This window comes from Harpia harpyja, chromosome Z, assembly GCF_026419915.1.
Source record: "Harpia harpyja isolate bHarHar1 chromosome Z, bHarHar1 primary haplotype, whole genome shotgun sequence".
Classification (NCBI taxonomy): Eukaryota; Metazoa; Chordata; class Aves; order Accipitriformes; family Accipitridae; genus Harpia; species Harpia harpyja.
In genome coordinates this window covers 8326037-8339706 of record NC_068969.1, presented here as the reverse complement: position 1 = coordinate 8339706, position 13670 = coordinate 8326037, and the positions used below count along the sequence as shown (strand labels likewise).

The following is a 13670-nucleotide window of genomic DNA, read 5'->3' as shown; positions in this document are numbered from 1 at the left end:
CCTGGGGTGACACCAGGAACCTCGGTGATGCTGGCACCAGCCATGTCCCATTGCCTGCAGTGATACCAGGGCCCCCGGTGACACTGGCAGCGGCCGCGTCCCGTTGCCTGGGGTGGCACCTTGCCACCGGCACCAGCCCTGTCCCAGCGCTGGCCGTGCCCCCAGCCCGGAGGCTTGACACCCCGGTGTGGGCACAGGCAGGCGCTGGTGCAGGCAGGGCACCCCCGGCCCCCCGGGCAGGGCCTGGCGCGGGGTCCCCGTGGTGGCACTCTGCCTGCGGCCAGCTGGGCACCCAGGGGACACCCTGTGCCACCGCCGACACCCCAGGTGACGAGGTCCTGTAGCACCCCAGACCCAGCCTGCAGGCAGCTGCCTGCGCTGCCGCCACTGTGGTCACTGCTGCCCCTCAGCTGGGTGCCGGGGTGACGGCGGTGCCTCGCAGCCCCTCGAGCCCTCTCCCGTCCCCAGCGGCGGTGGCACCGGGGACACCCGGGGGACTCCGTGGGCAGGAGCGTCCCGGGGAGCCGGGGCCGGGGCCACCTTAACTTCCCAGCGGTGACGCCATCGGGGCGGTGGCCCGGGAGGGTTTAAAAGCTGCTGCAGGCAGGAGCAGGCAGAAGGGAGGCAGCAGGTCAGGAGGGGACAGAGGGAGCGACGACGCCTGGCAGGATGGATGCGGGGCAGGTGACATCCACGAACGGGCTGAGGATGGTGACCGCCAACAAGCTGGATGGCTGGATCGCGGAGGCCCTGCAGCCCAGCACGGCTTTCTGCAAGCAGGTGAAGCAGACGGTGAAGCAGATCTGCGACTTCCTGAAGGAGGACTGCTTTGAGACCAAAATCCGTGTCCTCAAGACCGTTAAGGTAAGCGCTGCCCGGCTCGGGGGCCAGCTGGCACCCCTGCTGCCACCCTTCCCTCTGTTCCGCTGCTCCAGCTCCTGCCCTGCCTCAGTTTCCCCTGGCAGCTCCAGGAATGGTGACAGGCAATCCCCGTGCTGAGGGGCAGTGGCGCTGAGTGCGCAGGGTATCTCTCCGCAGGGCGGCTCGGCGGGCAAGGGCACAGCCCTGCGAAACAACTCCGATGCCGACGTGGTGCTCTTCCTCAGCTGCTTCTCCAGCTACCACGAGCAGAAGCAGGAGAGAAGGCATATCCTGGAGTTGATCGAGAGGAGGCTGCATGCCTGCAGGCGGAGCCTGAGGTTCACCGTGAACATCAGTGAGCCCCGGTACAAGGGTCCTGGCAATACGCCACGCTCCCTCAGCCTCACTCTCTGCTCCAAGGAGACCTTGGAGTCCATCGAGGTGGACATCCTGCCCGCCTATGACGCCTTGGGTAAGGGCTGTGAGCTGGCGTGGGGCTGGGCTGCGGTGTTAGCGCCAGGACAGCTCTCACCCTCCTCCTCACCCCACAGGCCAGGTGAACTGGGATGCCCCGCCAGACGCAGGGGTGTACGTGGGGCTCCTGAATGCCAGCAGTGACCCTGGGGAGTTCTCCCCCTGCTTCACCGAGCTGCAGAAGAAGTTTGTGAAGCGTTACCACCGCCAAGTTGAAGAACCTCCTGCGCCTGGTCAAGCACTGGTACAAGGAGGTGAGGGGCTGCCTGGCTTCCCCGGCACCCATCGGGCGCCCACCCTGGCCAGCTCTCACCCCCGTCCCCATCTTCTCCCTAGCTGCTGAAGCCACAGTACCCAACTGCAGACCTGCCCCCCAAGTACGCCCTGGAGCTGCTGACCATCTACGCCTGGGAGGAGGGCACGGGCTCCCAGGACTCCTTCGTTATGGCCGAAGGCTTCCGTACGGTGCTGGAGCTGCTGCGCCAGCACCGGGAGATCTGCATCTACTGGGAGGTGTACTACTCGCTCCAGCACAGCCAGATTGGCGCCCACGTCAGGAAGCTGCTGCACAGTCCCCGGTGAGGCCCGTGCCCGGTGAGGCCCGTGCCACCCGTCCCGTGGCGCTGCCCGGGGCTGATGGCAGCGCCTGTCTTCTGCATTTACAGCCCTGTCATCCTGGACCCTGCTGACCCCACGGGGATCCTGGGCCAAGGCAAGAATTGGGATCTGGTGGCACAGGAAGCTGCCCGCCACCTTTCACTGCCCTGCGTCAATACCGCCCGGCCCTGGGATGTGCAGGTAAGGCTGCCTGCACCTGCGGGTGTCACGCCCCCCCCCCCGCCCCTGCCAGCTTTGCCCACCCGGTCTTCTGTCCCCGCAGCCAGCCCGGCCCGTGACTGTCGAGGTGAGGCAGTTGGCGGGCACCAGCATGAGCAAGACCATCAGCCCGGGCACCACCGTCTGGCAGCTGAAGGAGGAGATTGAGAATGTGTGGGGCATCCCCCGGTATAGGCAGCGCCTGGCACAGCAGGAGCCGGGCAGGAGCACTCTCATCCTGCAGGATGATGAGACCCTGGCCACCTACGGCATCTTCTACAGCACCATGTTAATGCTGCTGCAGACCGAGCCCCAGGCAATGGAGGTCTTTGTGAAGGACGACAAAAACCGGACCACCACCTACACAGTGAAGCCCACCGACACCGTCCGGCAGCTGAAGGAGCAGATCCACAGCCGGCAGGGCCCTCCTGCCAACCAGCAGCGCCTGACGTACGGCTCCAGGGAGCTGGAGGACCGGAACACGCTGGCACACTATGCCATCCAGCCCAGGAGCACCATCTTCATGCTCCTGCGGCTCCGGGGGGGCTCAGGCCCTCAGCACCCCTAGTTCCCTGCCTGCTCGCCCTCCTGAACATTGCCCCTGGCCCATGCCCCTGTACTCCCCCTGTTGCACTGGAAATAAATGCCTTGGTAGATCCTTGTGCTGCTCGCTGGGTTAGGGATGGGGCCGAGTGGCACGGGGGTGGTCAAGGGGGGACCCCATTGGGATGAGGGGGGACCTCAATGCCACCGGCTGCTGGGATGGCACAGGGACACATGAGTGCAGAGCAGCGGTGCTGTGCCTGGTGGGATCCAGGGTGCCGGCTGGACCTCGGGGAAAAAAACAGCTCCATCCTCTGCCTGCAGCTGTCTCTCTGTCTGCTTCTGCCTGCAGCAGCTTTTAAGCCTTCCCGGGCCCCCAGCCCGATCACCACCAAGCAGTGAAGGCGGCCCCGGCCCCAGGGCTTTGCCTCTCCCCTGGCCCCGGCCCCCCGGGGGGCTCCTGCCCAGGGTGTCCCCTGGGTGCCCAGCTGGCCGCAGGCAGAGTGCCACCACGGGGACCCCGCGCCAGGCCCTGCCCGGGGGGCCGGGGGTGCCCTGCCTGCACCAGCGCCTGCCTGTGCCCACACCGGGGTGTCAAGCCTCCGGGCTGGGGCACGGCCAGCGCTGGGACAGGGCTGGTGCCGGTGGCAAGGTGCCACCCCAGGCAACGGGACGCGGCCGCTGCCAGTGTCACCGGGGGCGCTGGTGGCACCGCAAGCAGCAGGAGGCAGCAGACCCCGACGTCACCTCCCGTCACTGCCTTAATTGCTGGGCTGTTGGCACCGGGGAGTTTCGGTTTTCGTTTTCCAGAAACGAAAGCACGGCGCGGCGGAAGCCTGGGGGGGGGGAACCCCATCGACCCTGGCAGTGTCCCCTGCGGCGCTTGCCCCCACCCCCCAGGTGCTGCCGAGCACCCCGACCCTCTTGGCTCAGGGTGCTAGCAGGGGTCCCTGCTGTAGGGCACCGGGTGCCCGCCCCCCCCCCCCCCGAGTACTCCTGCGTCTGGCACAGCAGGACCGGGCAGGAGCACCCTCCTCCTGCAGGACGGCGAGACCCCGGCCACCCACGGCATCTCCTACAGCACCCTGCTGCTGCTGCAGACCGAGCCCCAGGCGCCGGAGGTCTTCTGGAGGAGGGGGGGATGAGCCCCCCCTCAGAAGGGGCTCTGGGGCAGACACGGGACCCTGGGCTGAATCCTCTCTGCTTTATTGTGCTCAATTAGTACAAGCCCCCCCCCCCCCTCCCCCCCGCGCCGCTGCGCTGCACCCGGGGCGCTGGGCACCGCCTCCGTGCCCCCCCCATCTCCTCGCCCCGGGCACCCCTCCTCCTGCCGGGGGCCCCGCGTCCCGCCAGCGCCCGTCCTGCCCCTCCAGGGTCCCGCTCCCGCCCGCAGCCCCCCGGGACACGACGGCGTCCCTGCTGCCCCGTCCCCCCCGCGGCGCCATGCCCGGGGAGGGGCACAGCCCGGCCCTGCCGCCCCCCCCCCCCCCCCCCCACCGCCCCGGTACGCCGAGGCAGGTTTACATTCATCCGTAACAGTCGTTAATAAATATGTCGGTGACTCTGCGGTGCCGGCAACCGGCTGGGTCCCCCCACCGCCGCTGGAGCCGGCGGCAAGGGCGGCCGGCAGCCCCTCACCGGGGGGGGGCGGTCAGCCCGGCTGCCCTCCTGGCCCCGGAGCCGCAGCCCCCCTGCCCGCGGCCCCGCTCCTCGGCAGAGCCCGGCGCCCGGGGCCGGCCCCGCGGTCACCAGGGGGACGCGCTGCGGGGGCCCCGCTCGGCCCGCGGTCCCTCGTGGGTGCGCCGGCGGCGGGCTTTGCGGGGCTCCGCGCCCTGCCCGCGGCCGGGGGCTCCGGCGGGGGCGCGGGGGGGCGGCGGGGGTCTGCCCCGGCTCCAGAGCCGCTGGCAGCCCCTGTCCGCGGCCCCCAGCGGCGGGCGCTCCACCAGCTGGAGGAAGTCCCGGTACCAGACCTTGCGGCCGGGGGGCCCGGCGGCGAGCTGGGGGTCTCCGGCCGGCGCCTTGCCCGCTGCCTGCCGGGCCCCGATCACCTCCAGGGAGAGCCGCAGCAGGGGCTGGGTGAAGCCGTGCTCGGTGGCGTGGCAGAAGTAGAGGCCGGCGTCGGCGCGCTGCACGCTGCGCAGCAGGACGCCCCGCTCCGTCCGCACCACCCGCTCGTCCGTCGGCACCTGCGGCACCCACGGGAGACGGGCGGTCGGCTCGGCGGGACGTGGCACGGCACGGTCCCGCCGGTGGCACCCGCCTGGGGAGAGCCTACCTCTCGCTGGGGGTCATCCGGGGTGCGCTGGTACGTCCAGAGGACGCGGGCTTGCAGGGATTTGGGGACGCACTCCAGGAAGGCCGTGCTGCCCTCCACCCCGTAGAGCTGCTTCTGGGGCACGCTGCCCCGCCGGGGGTCTGGGGGGGACACGGCCCGGCCGTCAGCGCCCTGCCCCGGCAGGGCTGATGCCCCCCGGGCTGGGTCCTGGCTCACCTTCGGAGCAGAGCACGTTGGGGTCACCGTTGCGGACGTCCTGCCGACGGAAACGCCTGCGGGAAGGCGGCGGGGCAGCAGGGGGCCGCGGCGGCACGACCCGTGCCCCTCACCGTGGCCTCAGAGCAGGCCGGCCACCCCAGCGCCGCGCCCCGGCACGTCACCTACCTCTTGGTGCTGGGCACATAGCGGGTGCAGGCAGTGCCATCCCAGGCACAGTACGGGTCCCGGGCCAGGCAGCATTCGGCACAGGCTTTGCCGTAGGCACCGCAGCGGTGCAGGGGCAGCTGGGCCAGTGCCGTGGCCGAGCCGGCATAGAGCTGTTGCTGGGGGTGGGGTGGAGAGCGGAGCTGAGCACCCCGGTGCCGCGGCACGGGGCCAGGCAGAGCCACGGCTGGACACAGGGACCCACCCGGGGTCCCCCCTTACTTACCCGCTTGGAGGAGAGCTGCAGGCTGGTGATGGGGGAGGCATCCTGCAGGCAGAGTGCAGGCAGGAGTTAGGGCAGGCAGGGGAACCCAGGCATCCAGGCTGCCGGCTCCCACGTGCTGGCAGGTGGAGTGCCCCGGCACAACCCGGACCACAGGCAGTACAAGGCGGTGCCAGGGAGGTCTGACTGGGGGGGTGCGGAGCCCCCCCCCTCACCTGGAAGACCTGCAGCTCCTCCAGCAGCAGCGGCTCCATGCGGTGCCAGCTCTCCTTGGGCACCGAGACCACCTTCAGCACCGTGCCCACGTCTGCAGGCAAGGAGGGGTGAGGCCGGGGGTCCCAGCCCCGGCATCCCCCAGCTCTCCCTCCCTGCCCCAGCCCCGGGGTCACCACGTGCCTGTGCCGATGAAAAGGACATCGTAGTGGCCATCAGCAGCTGTGACGCGGTCTACGGCGATGCGGGGTGAAGGTGTAGGGCACGGCGGGCTTGCAGGAAGAGGGGGCGCTGGCCGTGGGGCAGCACCGGGTTGTACATCAGTGGGTGGTGCCGGGCAAACTGGATCACCTCGTCTGGGAAGTCCTTGGTGGAGCCGAAGGTGCCGAAGGTTTTGCTGGGGCACTGCGGGGAGGTGGTGCTGGCTGAACGGGGTCTCGCTCCCAACCCCCATCCTGGGTACTGGCATCCCCCCGGCAGCACCAGCCGGGACGCCCCTGTGCCACGTACCATGCCCGGGCGGGGGTACGGCACGCGCCCCTGGTACGACACCCACTGGTAGTTGGGACCCTCCTTGTGTGCAAAGGGGCCCAGGAAAGCCCGGCGGATGTCGGCCATGGTGTAGACGCAGACGGGCCCGAGCCCTGGAAAACAGAGCTGGTGGGAGAGAGAGGGGGCCATGTGAGGGGCGAGGGGGGCACCGCTGGGCACGGGGTGGGGCGGTGGGGCGGGGGGGAGGGGGCTCGACCTGGAGGTGGAGAAGACAGCGTAGACCAGGGGGTTGCGCTTGTCCCTTGTCTGCAGCAGGAAGACGTCCCCTGCAAGCCAGGAGGGCGTCAACACTGCCCCGACGTGCCAAGGCTGCCCATGGGCACCCTGGGGGGCCGCCTCCACCCCCCCACTCACGGAGCTCATCGAAGTGGGTGTCCCGCCCCATCGGGTCCCGGCACAGCGCAGACGAGCCGAGCCTTCAGGAAGGTCGTCCACTTGTTCACCAGGCTGCGCTGCCCACCCACGTCGTTCTGCCGGGAGAGGGAGGGTACCGACGTCAGCAGCGGCGGGTGGCACCCACGGGCACCCCCGGCCACCCAGCCCACCTGCCTGCAGATGCTCTCACCCGGCAGATCTGGCCGATGCGGGCAAAGCTGGTCTTGCCCAGCCCCTGCTGCCGCTCCACCGCTGTCTCACGGAAGAAGAAGTAGATCTTGTCATCGTCGGGGTCCTCGCTCCTCCGGCACCCAAAAAACGGCCACGAACTTGGGCTCTGGGGGCAGAGGGGGTGCCGCATCCAGTGCCTCTGCTAGCTCTGCTCCCCGGGGACCCTGGGGCACCCACCGGGGTCCTAGGAGGGGCGCAGCCCCTCCCCTGCCCAGCTGCAGGCAGAGGCAGAGCGAGGGTGGGACCCCACCAGGCACTGGGGGTGCGCGGGGGGCACAGGCACCCCTCAAATCACCCTCCGCAGGCAGCGGAGGACAGGGTGCGGCTGAGCCTGGAGGACTCGTTGCCCCGATGCCTCCAGGGAGCAGCGATGCCGCGCCGGGGGTGCCGGCGGCCCCGCTGCCCTCCCGCTGCCCGGCACTGACCGTTGAGCCAGCGGGAGTCATGCTGCTCAGTGCGGATGGAGGGACGCCGGCCCAGGCTGCGGAAGATGGTAAAGTCACGGCCCATCAGATCGGTGGCCACCCCGGAGTAGAGCCTCCTCGCCTGGCAGGCACCGAGGGAAGCGTTACGGGGGACCCCCCCGGCAACCCCCTGCTGCACTGCCCCCAGCGCCAGGCTCGGCTCTCCCTTACCCACGAGGACGGAGGCGGCTGCGTGCCGGGGGTCATAGGGGCTCTTCCCCTTGCCGTCCTCGGTGCGCCGGGGGTCCAGCTTGAAGATGGGCTCCTGGAGGGTGGTAAGGACGGGAGGTGGGTGGGTGGCAGCAGCTGGGGGCCGCAGCAGTGCTTTGGCAGAGGGGAGCTCAACCTCCGCGTGCTGGCCAGCCTCCACGAAGGCGCAGACAGGGTGGAAGGCTCCGGTGCCGCAGGCGTACAGGTGGGTCCGGTTGTAGGGGTGCAGGATCTTCACGAAGTTCATGCACTCGGCCTGGGGGCGGAGGGCACAGGGAGGCGGTGCTGGGGCGGCCCCCCGACACCCCCCCCGGCACCTCCCAGCACCCCCCCCCGCCACTCACAGTGATGTCCTTGCCAGCCCAGTTGCACTCCTCCCTCCACTCCACCGGTGCCGGCCAGTAGATCTGCGGGGGGGAGAGGGGGACGCTCACAGCCCTGGGGTGTGCCAGGGGCCGCCCGGCAGCTGTGGCCCCCCCATTACCTTCCTGTCCCGCTGGCTGATGTCATCCAGGGCCAGGGAGAGGAGGTGGTTCTGGGCGCCGGCGAAGAGGCGGCCGCGCTCCTCGTCCAGCAGCAGGGCCTCGTAGCAGCACGAGCGCTCCAGTGCGAAGAGGCGCAGCCCGTGGCGAGCCCGCAGCTCTGCCGGGACCCGCCGACACCGCTCAGCCCTGGCCTCGCCACAGCACCCGCTGCTGCCTGGCACGCTCCCCTGACCCGGACACATGCCCCGGGGGGATCTGGGTCTGGCCAAGGCCCCCCCCCCCCCCCCCCCCCGCCATGCCACCCCCCTCCCCCCAAACCTGTCCCACTGGCTTGACCGGGTTCACCAACCCCATGCTGGCCCAGCACCCATCCCCACACCAGCCTGACACCCATCCCTGCACTGCCCAGCACCCACCCCTGCGTTGGCCCGGCACCCATCCCATACACCACCCGGCACCCATCCCTGTGTCAGCCTGGCGCCCATCCCTACACCCCCCAGCACCCATTCCCAAATCACCCAGCACCCAACCCTGAGCCAGCCCAGCACCCCTCCCCGCGCCCCCCAGCACCCACCCCTGTACTGCCCACCCTGGTGGCAGGCAGCAGGGGAGAAGGGGCCATTCCCTGCCCTGCGGAGCTAATCCCACCGCGAGGGAACAAACAGCCCTTTGTCAGGCTGCAAGGAGAATGCTTGCCGGGACCCCGCCGCCGGACAAAGCCCCCTGTGCCGTGCCGGAGCCCACGGGGTGGCCAGCCGGGACACAGCACCGGCTCCCTGGCCGGCACGCCGTCCTCGCCAAGCACGGCACAGCCGTGGCAGTGAGCGCTGCTGCGGTGCCCCCGCAGGGGGACGGATGCCTGAGCCGGCACATGCTGGGGGCCGAGAGTGAAGGCCCAAGGGCAGGCAGGTGGCCCTGGTGGGGCTGGCATCAGGCAAGCAACCCTGCAGCCTGTGCCAACGCCTGGCAGCCCGTGAAGAGGGTGGCACTGGTGCCGACGAGGCAACAGTGCCGGGATTTCACACCCCTCCCGCCATGCTGTCTCCTGCCCCCCCAGGATGCTCCCATCCCCCGGGACGATGCTGGGTGCTGACATGGAACCGGCGCACCCACGCCTGACCCCACGTGTCCCCCCCCCGACCCGTGTCCCATGCTCACCGGGGAAGGCCAGCTTGAGGCGGGGGGTGGCAGCGGGCGGGGGGCGGCCGGCGGCAGGGCCGCAGAGCAGGAGCAGGAGCAGGAGCAGGAGCACCGTGCGGCTCATGGCCGGGGCCTGGCTGGTGGCCCCGCGGCTGGGGCAGAGAAGCGAGACCTCAGCTCGGGTTACAGCCCCCTCCCCACAGCCCCCAGACCACGATCCCTCCCCGGCGCTGCCGATGGGATGCGGAGAGCCCCGAGCATCGGCATAGGACAACCCCGGCACGGCACGAGAAGGCCACCCTGCTGGGCTTGACCTGGTGATTGGGGGGAGGACACAGGCCAGCCGCATCCCTCCCTGGTTTTTAAGCCTCCGTTAATCCAACCCCGAACCTAAGGGGCTCCGGGAGCAGCCCTCCCGCTCCTGTCCATGGGGAAACTGAGGCAGCCCAGCCGAGCAGCAGCCAGCCCTCCCCATGCCTGCCCAAGCCCTGCTGGCAGGAGGACGCTGGGCTCTGCCCGTTGCTGCCTGCAAGCACAGAGCTGTCCTGAGGGGACGGGGACAAGGACAGGGCAAGCACCAGGGTGGTGCCAGCCAGACAAGGCACCCTGGGCAGGCAGCGGGCTCCTGAGCAGCGGGCAAGCAGGCCGTCGTGGGAGTCATGGGGTCCTGTGCCTCAGTTTCCCCCACTGCTACACCCACCATTTGGCCCCTGGTCCTCCTCGTACCACCCTGCGAATGGGAGCTGGGTTTGGGGGGGACTCTGGCCCCGCAGGTGCCCACAGCCGCTAGAGGGGCCCACGCCGGCATGCCCACCACCCTCACGGGCACCCACCACAGGGTGGGGAACAGCTCCTCCGGCACCGGCACGCTCTCCCCTGGGGAGTGGGAGGCGACGGTTATCGCGAGCACCGCGCCAACACGCAGCTCCCCACCTCGCCCGCCGGCCACGCCACGGCAGCCTCGGGCAGCTGCAGGCTGCCGGGACGTGCCAGCCGGCACCTCCCCGCGCCACGTGCGGAGCACAAGCCCGGCCAGTCATCGGCCCCTGGCGCGGCCGATGGGTTTCACCCACACCACAGCCAACGGGGCCTCGCCGGGACACCGGTGACGACCGAAGCCCCACCGCGGCACCGGGGCTCGGTGCAACCGCCCCACGTTCTGACGCCCTGCTCGGGCAGGGTGTGAGCTGGGCCGCGGCGGGTGCCGGGCCAGAGGGACACGCGTGCGTGGCAGCGCCCGGCGCAGATCCGGGCACGTCTGCCCGCTGCCCGGCACGGCCGGCCGGGGCCTGCCCTGGGCTCCTGCGGGCAGGGGGCAGCCCCCACCCGGGCTGGCGGGGGGGGGGGGGGGAGCGAGCCCTGGGCAGGCAGCGGACGGGGAGCAGCAGGCAGCCGGCGGCGGGCAGGGGTCCCGGCCGGGCACAGTGCCGCAGGGCTGGGCTGCCCGGCGGCCTGGCGCGAGGGCGGCAGGCGCTAATGGCATTTCCAGAGGCGCCGGGACGAGGCGGGGGACCCGTCGGGCTCTGCCAGCCCCTCCGGCTGCCGGCCAGCGAGGGCCCTGGCGGGGGCACCGGGGGTCCTCCCGCCTGCCCGGCACCTGCCAGAGCCCGCCGAGGGGCCAGGGCAGCCCCCCCGGGCACGGCCCCCGCACGCCGGCTGCCCCGGCCCGGTGCTGGTGCGGAGGGCAGGCTGGGCAGGCTGGGCAGGCTGGGCGGGCGGGTGGGTCGAGCAGCGGCGGCAGCGCCGGAGACCCCCGGTGCCAGCACTGGCAGATCCAGCCCCCGAGACCCCCGGTGCCAACCCCGCGCAGCCCCCCGGTGCCAGCGCCGGCACGGACCCAGCCCCCAGCCCCCCCCCGGTGCCAGCCCCGGCACGGAGCCAGGCCCCCGAGACCCCCGGTGCCAGCCCGGGCAGACCCAGCCCTCGGCCTCCCGGTGCCAGCCCGGGCAGACCCCCGACGGCAGCGCAGAGACCCCGGACCGGGACACCCCCCTCGTACCAACCCCGGGACCCCCCCGACCCCGGCAGCCCCCGCACCCTGCCCGGCCCCCGGGCACCCACCTGGGTCCCAGCTCGGCTCGTCCCGGCCCGGCCCGGCCCCGCCCTCCGCGTCCGCCGGGAGGGAGCGGGGCGGCCCCGGCGGGGCGGGGCGGGGCGGGGCGGGGGGGGGGGCGGCGGGGGCGCGGCCCGGGCCGGGGGGCACGCGCACACGCACACGCACGTGCGAACACGCGTGCCCACGCACGCTCGCGTGCAAACGGATACGCACGTGCAAACAGGCGCGTGCACAAGCACCCGGGCACCCTCGCACACACCCGTGCAAGCACGCGCTCACGGACACTCACACGCGTGTGCGAACACACGCACGCTCACACACGCGTGCAAGCAGACGGGCGCAAAAACACACACGTGCAGAAACACGCGGGCACACTCAGGCACACACGTGCAAAACACACCCACTCACACTTGCACACAAGCCCATGCGTGCAAAATCACCCAGGCATGCTTACACCTGCACGCACACTCACTCACACACACGCACACTCACGCACACTCACACTCACGCGCACACACACACACACACACAGCCACGCTGCCACCCCACGTGGCCCACGGTGACACCTGCAGTGACACGCACTGCCCCCAGGGCAGAGCTGAGCGTGCCACGCTCAGCACACGAGCGGCTCAGCACACGAGTGGCAGGGTCACCTCGTCCCCGGGGCAGGCAGTTGCCGGCCGGGTGCTGCCAGCCCGGGCGTGGGGTGCTGAGGGCTGTGCAGGGGTGTGCTGGGCCAATGCCGGGGGGCACCGGGGGCCGTGCCGGGGGCGGCGGGGGGCCGGTGCTGCGCCCTGCTCAGCTGCAGCCCAGATGTCTGGCCCAGGCCCAGCCCGGAGCAAACAAAATTCCTCCGCTGCCTCCCATTTTCCAGCCGCCGCTGCCAAGAATAGCAAGTGCCGAGCGGTGCCGGCAGCGGGGCCACGCGTGCCTCGGCGGGCAGGGCTCGGGGCCGGGGGGGGGGACACGGGCTGCTCTAGGGAACACCCCCCTGCCTTGTCCCCCCCCCCCGCGCCCCGAGCTGTCCCTTCCTGCGGGCGTGGGAGTCCGGGAAGGCAGGCCCAACGTGAGTGGGGAGGTGGAGGGTGCAGGCAGGTGCAGGGTGACTGGGGAGGTGGGGGGGTGCAGGCAGGCAGCGGGTGCCAGCAGGCAGCGGGTGCAGGTGGGCTGGCAGTGAGTGCAGGCAGGCCGGCAGCAGGTGCAGGCAGGCCGGCAGCAGGCGCAGGCTGGCAGCAGGTGCCAGCAGCCCGGCAGCGGGTGCAGGCAGGTCAGGTGCAGGTGCAGGTGGACAGCTGGTGCAGGCAGGCAGTGGGTTCAGCAGGCAGTAGGAGCTATGCAGGCAGGCGCAGGCAGGCCGGCAGCAGGCAGGAGGAGCCGTGCCAGATGGGGTGCCCGGGCAATGCCCTTCCGTCTCACTGCCGGTAACCGTCCTGCTGCCGGCCTGGGTGCGCCGGTGTGCTGGTAGGCTGGCCACAGGCTCTGCCCCAGCACTGCCGCTTGTTCCCCTCCCATTTGTGCCATGGTGCCAAGCACCAGCCCAGAGTCACGGGTGGCAAGGGGGACGGGCACGGCGAGGGGACGGGATCGGGTGGCAGGGAAGCCGCTGGCACTGGTATGGCAGGGTTACTCTCCCATAAGACTTTGCCCAGGTGCCACAGGAGGACTTTGGGCTGGGTGGCCCCCACGGGGTTGGGCACGGCGTCCCCGATCCCACTGTCCCAGCCTGCCATGATGGCAGACTGAGATGGTGGGATCGGGGATGCCGTGCCCAGCCCTGCACAATGGGCACCTTCCTTTGCTGTGCCAGCACTGTGCCTCAGTCTCCCTCCACCCAGCTGGGACCTTTCCACCTGACACCGCTCCCGGCACACATGGTGAGGCAGCTGGGTGGCGTCACTGTCACCCCAGCCCCAGAACCCTGCAGGGACCTCGCCGGCAGCAGCTCCGCCTGGAGAAACCATCAGGCGTCAGAAGGGCCGGGCTTCAATCCCGGAAAAAACGGTGCAAGAGGGATGCGCCACGTCGCCGCTGGCCACCCATTCCCGCCTTGCTGGGTGTTCCTGGCAAGCGCCGAAGCCACTGGGCGCTGGCACAGTGACATTTCCCAGCTGGAACGGGCATCACCACCAGCATCCTGCCCTCAACGCCATGCTCGCTGCCAGCCCCACGGAGGGTGGCATGGCTGGGTGCTGGTGGCCTGGCTCCCTGCCAGCGCGGGGGTGTCGCTGCCGGCAGCGCGAGCAGGTGCCGGCACCTTCCCTCTTTGATCCCTTCCCTGCCGCCGGCGGATCCGCGCCTGGGCATCGCTGCCTCGGCCAAATCTCCCCTG

The 13670-nt window shown here is 71.1% G+C and overlaps 2 protein-coding genes across 2 annotated transcripts; one reads left to right on the top strand and one right to left on the bottom strand.

Moving 5' to 3' along the window:
- Window positions 1–600: 600 nt before the first annotated feature.
- On the top strand, window positions 601–2812 carry LOC128137629 (2'-5'-oligoadenylate synthase 1-like). The gene is given in 7 exon segments (XM_052778739.1): window positions 601–864; window positions 1039–1333; window positions 1413–1531; window positions 1533–1589; window positions 1672–1913; window positions 2001–2133; window positions 2216–2812. Coding segments are annotated over 7 exon segments (1545 nt in total). The 5' UTR covers window positions 601–669; the 3' UTR covers window positions 2720–2812.
- Window positions 2813–4015: 1203 nt separating this feature from the next.
- Window positions 4016–11420, bottom strand: LOC128137807 (semaphorin-3B-like). Its single transcript, XM_052779004.1, is given in 21 exon segments — window positions 4016–4880; window positions 4970–5109; window positions 5186–5241; window positions 5354–5511; window positions 5619–5660; window positions 5831–5922; window positions 6012–6078; window positions 6081–6233; window positions 6339–6461; window positions 6464–6485; window positions 6577–6646; window positions 6735–6756; window positions 6758–6850; window positions 6946–7092; window positions 7412–7467; window positions 7622–7715; window positions 7797–7916; window positions 8005–8067; window positions 8145–8302; window positions 9304–9437; window positions 11347–11420. Coding segments are annotated over 20 exon segments (2223 nt in total). The 5' UTR covers window positions 9410–9437; window positions 11347–11420; the 3' UTR covers window positions 4016–4439.
- Window positions 11421–13670: the final 2250 nt, after the last annotated feature.